Source organism: Cricetulus griseus, chromosome 7 (genome assembly GCF_003668045.3).
Source record: "Cricetulus griseus strain 17A/GY chromosome 7, alternate assembly CriGri-PICRH-1.0, whole genome shotgun sequence".
In the NCBI taxonomy this organism is placed as follows: Eukaryota; Metazoa; Chordata; class Mammalia; order Rodentia; family Cricetidae; genus Cricetulus; species Cricetulus griseus.
Window position 1 is genome coordinate 2,247,486 of NC_048600.1, and position 14,773 is coordinate 2,262,258.

At 41.6% G+C, this 14,773-nt stretch overlaps 1 protein-coding gene across 4 annotated transcripts in view; it reads left to right on the plus strand.

The window, feature by feature from the left end:
* Btbd8 (BTB domain containing 8) overlaps positions 1 to 14,773 on the plus strand; it is a 58,115-nt gene that overhangs the window by 7,834 nt on the left and 35,508 nt on the right. For 2 of the 4 annotated variants that reach the window (XM_027425901.2, XM_027425903.2), the window contains exons 2-4: positions 125 to 319; positions 4,052 to 4,248; positions 11,652 to 11,769. In XM_027425901.2, the coding sequence (XP_027281702.1) occupies positions 125 to 319; positions 4,052 to 4,248; positions 11,652 to 11,769 (510 nt within the window). Of the gene's footprint in view, positions 1 to 124; positions 320 to 4,051; positions 4,249 to 11,651; positions 11,770 to 14,773 lie in introns of those variants that run through there. The other 2 variants (XM_027425902.2, XM_035447476.1) reach the window with 2 other exon arrangements.

Genomic DNA, 14,773 nt, shown 5'->3' on the forward strand with positions numbered 1-14,773 from the left:
TCTGTGCCATCTTGCTTGGCTTCTATTATTTTGTTTCTTGTGTATTTCTAAGGATGCAGGTTATTTTAAACATGTTACCTATTTTAAGCATCACTAATCCAACTATAACCCTTTTCCCTAACAGGCTTTTAAGGGAAGAAATCCACACAGACACTGTTCTTTCTGTTGGTGGCTCTCTGTTCAAAGTGCACAGGGCAGTCTTGTTAGCCAGAGCTCCTGGCTTTCATTTCCACGTCCTTGGACAGATGTCGAGTGGTTTAACAAACGAGCCTGTTCCTGTGGACAGCGTGGATGCTTCAGAGTTTAGAACATTTTTACAGTAAGTTCCCTGTTACATTTGAATCTGATAAACAGCTGGCTATTAAAAACTATGTGTGCATATTTTTCTTACTACAGAATCTAAGAAAAATTATTCATTTACATTGTTTTGTAATATTAGAGGCTTAGTATTGGCAAAGGCAAACTCAAGACTGATCCACAACCAGATGTTGTGTATGTTCCTGTAATCTCAGTAATAGGGGTATGGAGATATTTCATTAGTATTAACTTTTACTTGTCATCATTAAAAGTGATAGGGACGGGGGCTGGAGAGATGGCTCAGTGGTTTACAGCACTTATTGCTCTTGTAGAGGACCTGGGTTTAATTCCACATGGTGGCCACAACCATCCTAACTCTGGTTCCAGGGGATCTGGGATCTGACACCCTCTTCTGACCTCCATAGGCATCAGGGTATAGACGCACATGCAAGCAAACCATTCATGTATATAGAATTGTGTGTGTGTGTGTGTGTGTGTGTGTGTGTGTGTGAGATAGGGAAGAGGCAAGCCGCGGTGTCACACCTTTAATCCCAGAACTTTGGAGGCAGAGGCAGGCGGGTCTTGTGAGTCTACATAATGAATTCCAGGACAGTCAGGACTGCAGAGAGAAACCCTGTCTGGAGGAGGGGGGATCGAGAAAAGATTGACTCAGGAATAGTTTGGGGGATGAGGAGAGCTCTGCCTTCCTCTGCTGTGAGATTCCTTTCAGCCTCAGTTTCCTCCGTTAGAATAAGGAAGTTAGATAGCTTGCTTTATTCTTTACTCCCTTTCACAGGGCCCCAGGCTAGGCCTTTAATCACACTCTGTTATTGTTAGTCGTCAGGGTGTGTCCATGGTCATGTGAGCACCTTGGAACCGGACTGTCTGATACATGCCACATCACAGGTGATGTCTCAGCCACTGCCTTGCATGTAGAAAGTGCTTATACATGCCCCCAAGTTTTTAGCAGATTACATTGAAATTTGTCATTAACATAAAGCCTAAAGGGCATATTGTAATAGAAAATATTGATTTCTGTTTTTCTTTCTTTCTTTTTTCTTTTTGAGACAGGGTCTCACCCTGTAGCCCTGGCTGGCCTGACACTAGCTATGTAGACCAGGCTGGCTTTTAAACTCACAGAGATCTGTCATCTCTGATTCCCACATGCATCACCATGCCTGGTCTGATTGAGACTTTTTAAAAAAATAAAAATTATGATAAAATAGAATTTTGAATTTTTGCTATATGAAATTCAATTGTTTGCCTCACTTTATATCCTTTCTTCTGTTCCATAAAGACCCTAAAACTCTACTTACTCTACAAACATTAAGTACTATATGTGACTCATCTAAAACAGTGCTTGTTTTATGACCTCAAGATTAAAATTTACATTAAGACCATAAATATCTTTGGCTTTCCAAGAAGTTTTAACATTGCATTTACTGTGAAAGTGCACATACATGTGAAAGGAAAAGAAAAGGAACTTGCTGTGCTCAGGCTGACATCGGTCACAGACAGGGTAGTACCTGACACTGCACAGAGGCTTCCTGGTTTTCTCTCTGCTGCAGACTAGCAGTGTGGAGGGTCGCTTCCCCTTTGTTGCAGTAGCTGTATTTTCTGCATTCCGGGTGGGTATTTAATCCAGGGCTTTGTTCATGCTAAGCATTCATTTCACCACTGAGGTACATGTTCTAGCTATGTATGTATTTTACTTAATTTATTTATTGAGAGGCAGTCTAACTATGTTGCCTCACGTGTCCACGAGCTCTTAGACTCAGGTGATCCTCTTGTCCGAGGTTACAGCAGATGCCTCTTAGCTCTAGCCATGTGTCCTGAAGGGAGGGTCCTTCTGTATATATGTTTCTCTTATTGGTTGATGAATAAAACACTGTTTGGCCAATAGAGGCAGGAAGATAGTTGGGACTAGGAGATGAGGAGAAGGCTGGGGAAAGAGTCAGGGGGCGCTCGAGAGACGCCGTGTAGCCACCAAAGGAGAAACAGGTCCGGGCGTTCTCCTGTAAGCCAAGAACAAGTGAGAATGCATACATTTATAGAAAGGGGTTAATAATTAAGATAGAGCTAGCCAGTAAGAAGCCAACAGTTTTATAATTAATACAGCGTCTGTGTGTTTATTTGGGTCTGAAAGGTTGCTGTGGGACCTGGCAAGAAAAACTCCAGCAACAGTATCCTTTAAAAAATTATTTCTGAGATTACAACATTTAGCATGTAGTCTTGATGCTCTAGTATCTAGAGTCTCACTGAGTTTCACTACATCAGAGGAGAGACTGCCCTTTCCAGGGTTAGTGAATCCCTAGATTCAGCAAACGAGGTGCCTGTGAACACAGCTTTGATTTGCACTCCAGCCAATCATGAGTCCCTGTGCACACCAACACACCTGCTCTTCTCCATCTGGTTGTCACATTTTAACATTCCCCTCTCCTACACATCCCAGGCCAGGTAGTAGATGGAAGGACAGCCATTACTCACATTCCTGCCTACATGATCCAAAGCACCTCATCTTGTTCATGGCCTCCCACAGAAGCCACAAACGAGGCTTTTGTCTGAGCTTTTTCATCCTCCCGCCTCATGACCAACTCTTGCTTTCCCATAGGGACCTGTGTGTCATGCATGTTAGTGTGTAGGTATGTACACTATGCCTTGCCTACAGGGGCCAGAGGAGGGCATCAAGTGTTTTCCTCTGGCATTCTACTTACTGACTTGAGACAAAGTTTCTTACCAAATCAGAAGCTTGCCATTTGGCTAGGCTGGCTGGCCAGCAAACTCCCAGGATGCACCTGTGTCCATCCCCTAACATTGGTTATAGGCATGTGCAGCCTGCTCAGCTTCTGTGTGAGGCCTGGGAATCTGAACTCAGGACTTCGTGCTTGTGCAGCAAGTGCGCTTACCCACTGAGCCAGCACCCCAGCCCCTCAAGTCCTATATCTGCTAAATCTCCCACGCTTACATCCTCATCATGACAGCCAGGCCCATTTTAAAGTCATGACCGCCAACCTCAAGTAGGTGCTTAGTGCTCGTGTCAGCCTTACTGTGTGTTTCTTGCCCTTCGTTCTGTCTATATAGTATGTAAGACTTTCTTTTGTTTCACCAGTCACGAATCTCTGAAGCACATCTTTGTTGGCTATTCTTTTATATGTTGCTAATATTTTGTTGAGGGTGTTTTATTTTCCTTTCCCTTCTTTCTTCTTTTTTATGAGACAGGGTCTCTCTGTGCAGTCCTAGCTGTCTTGTAGATTGCTATATAGACAGATTGGCGTTGAACTCACAGAGACCCGCATGCCTCTGCCCCCTGAGTGCTGGGATTAAAGGCATGTGCCACCAACGCCCAGCTGAGGATGTTTTTCTTATACTAATATTGAACTGTGGCTGGTTTTCTCCTGTCCTGTGATGCCTTTGTCTGCTTTTATACCAGTAACACTGGCTGTAGAAAATGAGTTGGACATACTTCTCTACTTTTTGGGAAAAAAAATGTGGAATATTAGTGTTAATATTTAAGAATGTGGTGAAATTTACCAATGAAGCCATCTAGTCCTGGTTTTTTTTTGTTTGTTTGTTTGTAGGGCCTCATGCGTGTTAGGCAAATCCTGTGCCACATCCCCAACACCACCCAATCTGGATGTGATGATGCATGCCTGTAACCCCAGCTTCTGAGAGATCAGAAGTTCAAAGGTCACCCTGGGGTCTCAAACAAAAAGACAAATAAATTTTAACTAATATTTTATATTTTGTCTTTTAGGATTGTATATTCGTCAAACAACAGCATAAAAAACTATGAAGAGGAAATTGTTAAAAAAATGAAAGTGGAAAGTGTAATTCTGGAAAAGAAGGCCACTGTTAGCTTTCAGGAGTGTAGAAATTTGTCTGGATGTTTTCCTGGGAAGAGTGATATACCAGCGGATATTACCGGTAGAGACGTCAGTTTTATTTCCAGTGGTGAGACGTTTGGCTGGATTTTTATAAAGCTTCATAGCCAGGAACTTAATGATGTTCTGATGTGGTAGAGACAAGCTCACTTGTAAAGCTCCATATGCAGATGGTGTTGTTATTTTAATGAGCATGGAGAAAGGAAACACACCGTGGTCACCTTATCATATCTCCAAGTAATTGGGGACAAATACATTTGCATACAAATCCACATTTTCTTTTCAGCTACTGAAACTTCAGTGTTACTGCTTCTCTAGTAAACAGAGAGCTAGTTCTAACACAGCATACAAATTCCTTAAACTACCAGGAAACACAAAAAGTTGCCACAGCATGAAAACTTTGTCATGAGACGTTTATAAATAAAAATGGTAGCCCAGTTTATGTGTTAAATGGTTAAGAAACACATACTTGTGCATAGTGTTCATTGTACATAAATACCATAGTGCATATGGTATTGCATCTTGAAAATGAGTAATTGTTCTTGTGGAAATAGGTGTCAGAATGCTTGCAGATTGAGAGTTAATTATTAATTGATGGGGGAAGAGATTAATTAGATAGGCAGACATTCCAACAGGAAATCCGAGGACTTTGGATCATAGAGTAGACCTTATATGATTGATGGAACACCTTAGTACCAGGTAGCTGCCATCAAACCCATGAGACACTCATGGTACCTTCCTGTGCAGGGAAATGATACTAAGAAAAAACGGCAGCAGCAGCAACACCAAACTAAGAAATGTTAAGAATTTACTGTGAATGAAATGATTGTAGTCTCTTATTACTAGTGTTTTGTGAGGATATTGCTTAGAATTCTTTGTTACTCCATTTCACCATATCTAATTATGAATAAAAGAATATTCTTGGTTTTGATGTAGGCCCATTTTAATGTTCAGTATCATTTAGTCTTTCAGAACCCTAAGATGTGGTTACAGATGGCTGATTTTGTTGTTGGATACCCAGAGATTATAAGGGACAAAGGTCACTCAGAACAGTGGACAAATTAATGTCTGATAGCTAGTTAGCCTGTTGATAGAGAACTCTGCCAAGGCCACATGGGAGTTCTTTAAAGTGTCCAGTGAGCAAAAGGAAAAGGTTCATCTACCCTAGACCTCTTTCTCCATTACAAAGGGAATACCCTCTAATCCCCTTCTACACTGAGTTATAGTCCTGTTAATTTCTTGATGTTTTCCCCAAAGAAATGTGCTCTGCCACCTCTGTGTCTTTTGCACTTGCTCTTAATTCCTGTGATGTCATTCTGGTCATTCATCACATCTTTTAATTGTGTACCTACTTTGTGTACATTTAAGCATAAAAGTAAACAAAACAGTGTTCCTGCCCTGAGTCTAGTAGGTAGAGCCAGTGAATGAGGTGCAGGTGGCTGAGAGAATACAAACAGAGCATGGCAACCTGAACTCACACTTGCAGAGAAAGTTGCATGGTGGAGGTAATTTCTCTCTTGTTTTGTTCTAGGGATCCAGTCTAACCCTGAGAGGTATCCCCAGCCTCTTAATGTCTTTGATACAGTGTCTCACTTAGTTGCTTTGGCTGTCCTTGAACTCACTGAGAAGTGAGAAGTACGTATGCAAGCATTTGACTTGCTGCCTTCCTCAATTAGCAGGGACCCCAGCCTCGGTGGGCCTGTGCTGTCAGGCCTTCCAGGGGGACACTTGAGTGGAACCCTGTGGTGGTGGTGGTGGTGGGGAAGACGGAGACGGGACAAATTAATTGAGCAAAGCTGCCTTGAGAGAATAGTCCAGGCAGAGTAAACATGACTGACTGTGCCTGGAAGCAGAGAAAAAGAGGGACTTGTGCTTCTTTGTCTGTAGTGGGAATGGGGAGGGTTAGGGCATGGGAAAGGATGCAAGCAGTCATTAGAGCTTCTGAGAATCATATAGGAAGGATAACTCTGTGGTTGGCCGAAGTAGAATAGTTAGGCAGTGAAAGGCTTGCTACTGATATTTATGTCTTGTTACTCACAGGGGATTGATGGCAACCTTCTCTTGGTGGGCACCAAAATCTGTTGTCGAGTACATCCCCTATGTGAAAGGGTGTAGATTTGTGTGCAGTCTGTTTACATCCTCCTGGATGCTCACATTTCTACATTACTGAGAATTCCCAATACAGTGTAAATAGTTATTAAACTGCATTTAGGGAATACTGAGAAGAAAAACAAGTCAGTACATGTAACCATGCTAACCTTAACTACACAGTACACCAATGGGAGATGAGGTAAGCAGCATGCAAATGAATGCTGGCGTTACTGAGGATCTGTGAAATGACAGAGGTACCTTCATTCGTGTAGGTCCAGGCTTTCAGAGTTATTGTTAAATCACCTTCCTTCCTTCCTTCCTTCCTTCCTTCCTTCCTTCCTTCCTTCCTTCTTTCCTTCCTTCCTTCCATCCTTCCTTCCTTCCCTCCCTCCCCCTCTCCTTCCTCCCTCCATCCCTCCTTCCTTCTCTCCCTTCTTCCCTTCTGCCTTCCCTCCCTCCCCTTATTCCTCCTTCCCTCCCCTCCTCCTTCCCTCCATTCTCTCCCCTCCCTCCCTCCTTCCTTCCTTTTCTTTCTCTGTGTGTTCTTTTCTTTTTTGGTGGTGGTTGTGCTAGAGAATGAGTACAGGACTCAAGACTATTATTGAGCAGTACCCCTGACTGAGAGCATTTTCATATCTCCAGCATTTGGATAACTTGATCTCCAGTCCCTGCTCTGCCCAGAGGTTGGAGGAGTTTAGTCTTTCTAGAGACTCCCATCTTGCATTTATCCAGGGGCAGCACCCTAATTTACCTGTTAGCCTAAAGTAGGTGTCACCCAAAGGGCTTACCTGTGGATACTAGCAAAGATGCTTCTATCACCCTGGGAATTCGGAAAGTCTTAGGAGCTCCACCAGGAACCAGGGAGACTGGGACCAAGTGCGTGTGTTTTACACCCCCTGCTGCAGTGTAGTCAAATTCAGTAGACTATTGGAGTGTACCGATGAGAGCTGTGATAACCTAACACTTAGTGTAACTCTTGAAATTAACTTGGTTTTCTTTTGATATGTTTCTAAATTTTCTATTAGTGTCAAGAAATTTTTCTCATATTTCATTAAATTATGTGGCTTACATTTTTTGAAGGAACTGTAGAAGTAGCATCTTCCCTTGCCTGCTGCTTAGCTCTTCAGGTGTATATGTAGCCTTAGATGTGAATGCGCTATTGGATATGTGTGCAGTATTACATGTGTGTGCAGTATTACATGTGTATGTAGCATTGGATATGTATATAGTATTGGATGTGTATGTAATATTACATGTGTGTGCAGTATTACATGTGTATGCAGTATTGGATGTGTATGTAGTATTGGTACTAGAGAAATAACTCCGTGGTTATGAGTACCTCATGCAGAGGACCCAAGTTTGTTTCCCAGCACACATCTTCCAAAATTAATTCACTAATTAATTAATTAACATCCTGGCCACAGTTTTCCCTCCCTCCTCTCTTCCCAGCCCCCCTTCTCCCTCCCACCCACCAATCCACTTCTCCTCCATTTCTGTTTAGGAAAGGGCAGGTCTCCCATGAGTATTAATAAAACATGGCATATCAAGTTACAGTAAGACTAACTACCTCCCCGTGTATTAAGGCTGGGCAAGGCGACCCAGTATGAGGAGTAGGCTTCCAAAGGCTTATAAAAGAGTCAGAGACAGCTGTTAGGAGTCCCACAAGCAGACCAAGCTACATAACTGTAACATACATGCAGAGTGCCTAGGTCAGTCCCAAGCAGGCTCCCTGGTCGTCAGTTCAGTCTCTGTGAGCCCCTAAGAACCCAGGTTAGTTGATTCTGTGAGTTTTCTTGTGGTGTCCTTTGGTTCCTACAGTCTTTTCTCTCTATCTTCTACAGGATTCCCTGAACTCTGCCTAATGTTTGGCTGGGTCTGCATCTGTTTTCATCAGTTGCTCGATGAGGCCTCTCTGATGACAATTGGACTAGGCACCAATCTGGTTGCAGGAGATAGCCAGATCAGACTATATATCTGCTTTTGTTAGGAGTCTAAACTGTGGTCTTCCTTGTAGATTCCTGGGAGATTCTCTTGCCCCAGGTTTTTACTTGACCCCGAAATGTCCCCCCTTTCCAGGAGTCTCTTTCAGTGCTCCCTTATTCATCTCCCCCATGTCCCATCCTGACCCACCCTCAGTCCACTCACAAAGTCTCTTTTATTTCTCCTTCTTGGGGAGATCTAGGTGTCCCCCCTTGAACCCTTTTGTTACCTGGCTTCTCTGGGGCTGTGGGTTGTAGCAGTTATCCTGTATTTTACAGCTAATATCTACTTAGGAGTGAGTATTTACCATGTTTGTCTTTCTCAGTCTAGGTTACCTCACTCAGGATGACTTTTTTCTAGTTGCATCCATTTGTCTGCAAATTTCCTGGTGTCCTTGTTTTTAACAGCTGAATAATACTTCAATGTGTGAATGCACCACATTTTCTTTATACATTGCTCAGTTGAGGGACATGTAGGTTGTTTCCAGGTTCTGGCTGCTGTGAATATAGTTGAGCAAGTGTCCCTGTGAATAACTGGGAATCAACCTACCATAAGCCCCAGCTATACCTCTCTTGGGTGTATACCCAAAGCCCTCTGTTGGATGTGGGGTTGCTAAATATCTTTTCCCATTCTGTGGGCTGCTGCTTTGTCCTATTGATGGTGTCTTTTGACTTACAGAAATTTTTCAGTTTCATGAGGTCCCATTTATTAATTGTCAGTCTTGGCAATTGTGCTATTGGTGTTCTGTTTAGGAAGTTGTCTTCTGTGCCAGTGCATTTGAGATTATTTCCTACTTTCTCATCTATAAGGTTCAGTGTGTCTGGTTTTATGTTGAAATCTTTGATCCACTTGGACTTGAGTTAATGTGCATGGAGATAGATATGGATCTGTTTGCATTCTTCTACATGCTGATATTTAGTTAGACTAGAAGCATTTGTTGAAGATGCTTTCTTTTTCCCATTGTATAATTTTGGCTTCTTTGCAAAAAATCAAGTATCCAAAGATGTGTGGATTTACGCTGGATCTTTGAGTCCATTCATTGGTCCACTTGTCTGTTTTTATGCCAGTACCATGCAGGTTTTATTTATCAGCTCTGGAGCTTGAAATTAGGGATGGAGATACCTCCAGAAGTTCTTTTATTGTACAGAATTATTTTAGCTGTCCTGGATTTTTTGTTTGTCTATATGAAGTTGAATATTGTTCTTTAAAGGTCTGCAAAGTTGCTTTTGGTAAGATGGCCATTTTTACTACATTAATTCTACTGATCCATGAGCATGGGGGATCTTTCCATCTGGCCCAGGGCCAGGTGGTTTTAACGCAGAATTCTACTGGACTTCCAAAAAATAACTTTTTAAATTATTCCACAAAATAGAAACAGAAGGACATTGCCAAATTCTTTCTGTGAGGCCATAGTCACTCTGATACACACACCACACAAAGAATCAACAAAGAAAGAGAATAATAGACCAGTTTCACTCGTAACATTGATGCAAAAATACTCAACAAAATGCTGGCAAAATCCAAGAACATATCAAAAAATTATCCCATGACCAAGAAGGCTTCATCCCAGAGATGCAGGGATGATACAATATATGAAAATCTGTCACTATAATCTACCATATAAACAAACTTAAAAAAAGAAAAACCACATGATCATCTCATTAGATGCTGAAAAGCCTTTGAGAAAATCCAACACCCCTTCATAATAAAGGTCTTGAAGAGATCAGGGATACAGCGGACATACCTAAACATAGTAAAAGCAATATGCAGCAAGCCAATTGTGGATTACAAACTAAATGGAGAGAAATTCAAGGAATTCCACTAAAATGAGGAATTAGACAAGGTTGTCTAATCTCTCCATATTTATTCTGTATAGTACTTGAAGTTCTAGCTAGAGCAATAAGACAACTAAAGGAAATCAAGGGGATACACATTGGAAAGGAAGAAGTCAAAGTATCACTATTTGCAGATGATATGATAGTATATATAACTGACCCCCAGAATTCTACCAGGGCACTCCTACAGCTGATAAATACCAGCACACATATCTTGTGGCGCGTAACTACTCCAGATTCAGGTGAGCCAATGCCCTTTTCTGGTTTCTGTGCCTACTGCACTGCACTGTATTGTACCACACACACACACACACACACACACACACATACACACACACATACACACCACACACACAAACACACACACATGCACAGGCACACGCATGCACTCACATGTACACACACAAAATAAAAAGGTTGTCTTGGGCCGGGCATTGGTGACGCACGCCTTTAATCCCAGCACTAGGGAGGCAGAGGCAGGTGGATCTCTGTGAGTTCGAGGCCAGCCTGGTCTACAGAGCGAGTGCCAGGATAGGCTCCAAAGCTACACAGAGAAACCCTGTCTCAAAAAACCAAAAAAAAAAAAAAAAAAAATTGGCTTGAGGGGCTGGAGAGATGGCTCAGAGGTTAAGAGCACTGACTGCTCTTCCAGGGGTCCTGAGTTCAATTCCCAGCAACCACATGGTAGCTCACAGCCACCTGTAATGAGATCTGGTGCCCTCTTCTAGTGTGCAGATATACATGAAGCAGAATGTTATATACATAATAAATAAAATCTTTAAAAAAAAAAAAGGGGGGTTGGCTTGAGCTCATGGTTGTGGGGTTTCAGACCCTTGCTCTGTACCTCCGGTAGACAGAGCAGACTGAATGGTAGAGCACACCTGGCAGAACAGACTGCTGACCTCATCGCTGGGAAGCAGAAGAGGAAAAGGAGGGCTGGGATGCAAATCAGTTGACAGAGGGACGGCTTTGAATGCAAAATGTCCTGGGTTTGATGCCCAGTGCCACATAAACAAGACATGGTGCAATCCTATAATCTCAGCAGATGGAAGGTAGAGGCAGGAGATTGATGCGTTCAATGTCATCCTTAGCTATGTAGGTGGAGGACAGTGGCTGAAGAGAAGCAAAAGTTTGACACTCGATTTCAGGTGACGTGAGAACCTCCCACTTGTTCCCAGTCCATCAGTGGCCACTGTGTCTCAGTAAAACCACTCTGTATGCCAGGCCTTTCACAGGCCATCTGGTCCTTTGGAGGCCAGTCAGGGTCCAAGCTGTAGCTTAGGATGTAAGGACTGAGTATTGGAAGAGAACATCAGTACTGAAGAACTTCTCTTGCTAATTCAGTTACTCATGAAGTAAGTTTGTTTTGGCATTTGAATTAACTACATTTTAAGGTATATTTATAATTAATACATATTTCAAAGTAGGAAGTATATATGATTTACAATTTTGTACTTTATTTTGAATCAAGATAATTGTGAAAAAAAACTACCTGCAGACATTAGAAAATGAAATTTAGTGATGTTTATAATATTAAAGGTGCTGCTTTTTGTCCTCTCTGTTAAAGATAACTATCACCTGGAACCTGCATCTGAATTAGGAGAAGACTTGCTGAAGCTTTACGTGAATCAGTGTTGTCCCGACATTGACATTTGTGTTGATGGGAAGAATTTCAGAGCTCACAGGTAAAGACATTGATTGATTGGTGCCGGGGCATTGGGTCAGAGAAGAGCATGTCCTTTGCTGTCTCAGTGGTCCCCAAGCCACAGTTCCTGCAGATCCCAGGGCCCCACAGTAGCTGCTCAGGTCAGAACCTGGCAGAGGAGAGGTGGCCACCAGACTGGCCTTGTGCCTGCAGGCTCACACATGCACACCTTTTAGCCTGAGCAAATCTGCTCAAATCCACATGAACCTAAAATTTAATCGGAAGAAAATGTTGTGTCTAAAATAGGTTCAGAATTCACTGTCACAGAAAATGTAGTTAAATGTAGTTTTTATTTTATAGGCATTATAGTAATATAATTTCTACATGAATAGCATATATTTTATTGAATGCATTTTGCTCAAATTCTGCAATTCGAAATAGAGGAGCAATTCAATTCATGAATAGCATTGATTAGGAGATCTGATATTACCTTGTACTTTTAAAACAACATTTTGTTTTAGACTGGACTGCTTTGATAGCCCAGGCTTTTTAGGTTTCAAATTAAAGTCTGTTCTCTGTTCTTGTCTGGATGTTTTGATGGTTAAGTAGCTAACATCTACTTAAAAGAGGAAAAAAAATTAACAAGAAACACAGATTACCTGTTGGAACTGGAGGGAAAGAAACACAGTCAGATCTCATCTGGAGCTGGAATCAGCCAGAAGTCTGAGAGGCCAGAGTTCTTCCCTCTACATTTCAAGCAGGAAGGTTGATAAGAAGTTCCTCTGTGTGCACCTAAGGAGGACAAAGCAGATTTTGTAGGGGTGTGTGTGTGTACGTGTTGGCATACACATGTGTGTTTGCGCATGCATTCTTGTGTGTCTGTTGTCTGTCTTTTGCCAACACTTTTAAAATTTGACTTCATTTTGTGTCCAGTTTTTTCTTGAAGCCATATGGCCACCAAAGTTCTGCTTATGGATCACTAAAACTCTTCCTGTTCCAGAGGAGTCAGAACCCATGGCTGTGACCATTTGCAGTTTGTCATCAGTGCTTGTGTGTGGCCTCTCCATGTGCTCTGCCTGAGTAGACCAAGAGGTCATTCCAGGAGCTGGAGCTGGAGCTAAAGTATTAGGTTTGTGAGCCACCATGTGGGCACTAGGAACTAAACTCGGATCCTCTGGAGGAGCAGTAAGTGCTCTTCATCCCTGAGATACCTCTTCACACCCTAGAATATTAGATTTGTACTTTATTATAGGTCTGGTTTTCATTCCTGGTTTGTTTTGTCCACCTAACAGTAAGAATGAAATTTGAGTTAATAGAAAAGCAACTTCCTAAGGATATGTTTTAAAATATGACTTGTTTCCTGCTTTGTTTTGCATACTATGATAGAAATTCTGTATCATGTTATCTTCTCAGCTCAAATTTGAACATTTCTGTTTCGTTCATAGTAATATTATTATATTCAAATATTTGAGGCAAATAGCTCAGAAATCACATGTTTCTGTGCAGGCCATATTTTATCTCTGTCCTTATTTATTCCCAATAATTCTGCCCCAATCAGAAGTGAAGAGAGTTTTTTACTCAGGGGTAAGAGGTGACATAAAACATAAATCTGGTAGCCTCCTAGGATCTCCTTTGTTTGTTATGCTCTCTTTCTGACGTGTTCCTGTTAAGTAGCACACAGCTGTAGCATCATCAGCTTCCTGCCTCAAGTTCATTGATTACGAGATGAATCCCATCTACATATTGAGCCTTTTCTGTTTGCTCGTATTTCCTCCTGTCACCTTGAGGCTACCTCCAAACAACAAACACTCTGTTGCTGACCTCCCTTTTAAAATGTCATTTATTTTAATGTTCTGTCAAATTGATTGCTACATTTAAAAAAAAAAGTTTATTTTCTGAGTCACATCATTAAGATTCTATTGCCTTATTGAAAAAGCAAGGTGAGTCCTAATTTTATTTCATGAGTCTCAGGGTCTGGTATTTTCTTCCAATCAGTGTTTAGTGTTATAATAATACTAGACATTCATTGTTGGATTGTGATGTTGTCCAATCCTTCTTTAAGATTAATAAATTGTACAGTATCATGAGGTCAGTATACTACTCTGGGCCAGGCCACTGTCCGTGCATCTTAGGTACATTAGCTGAAAGTTTTTTTGGAAGTGGTAGGCCTTAGTAAGTTGGGTCTTTCTGAATTTGTATTCTCATTTTAGCATTTATTCATAGTGGAGAAGTTTAATCTCTTGAATCTCAATTTTTTCATTTGTAAAAGTAATAATAAGGGGCTGGAAAGATGGCTCAGTGGTTAAGAGCACTAAGCTTTTCCAGAGGACCTGGGTTCAATTCCCAGCACCCACATGGCAGCTTGTAACTGTCTATATCTACAATTCCGGGGTATCTGATACCATTATACCAATACACAAAATACACAAAATACACAAAATAAAGTTAAATAAATTATTTTTTAAAAAGTAATAATAATAGTGTAGAATAAGAGTCTGTGTGAACTGAGCCAGATAATCACACAAGCATACCTGCATGTGGCTGGCATATGATAACACTTTGATAGCAAATGTTAATTGATCTATACACCAGATATCTGGAGAAGTGCGGTGTTGTCTGGTACACCTCCCCCACTGCAGGAGTTAGCAGACAAGACAAAGGTGCAAGGTGAACATGTAAGCCTAAGGTATTTACTGTCTGGCTTTTCACAGAACAAATTTGCCATCGCCTGTCTTTATAGGATTTATATTTGATATAATTATATATACTCAATGAAATAATTATAAGATTTCACAATTCTGTACAAAAGTTTTAATTACTTTATTAATGGTAGGTTGTGAACATGAGAGACTTAAAGGGAAAGAGGTGAAATTCCCTGGTCCCACTAGCCCTTGAGGTTGTGAAGGGGAAGCTAAAAGCAGAAGGGTACCTGAAACAAATGATCTGTGCAGACTGGAGGCTCTTCCCAGGCTCTCTGGAGACCTTGCTGGCCACACTCAGCTGACTGCACGCACGTGCCCAGGAGACCTTACTTCTGATGGTTG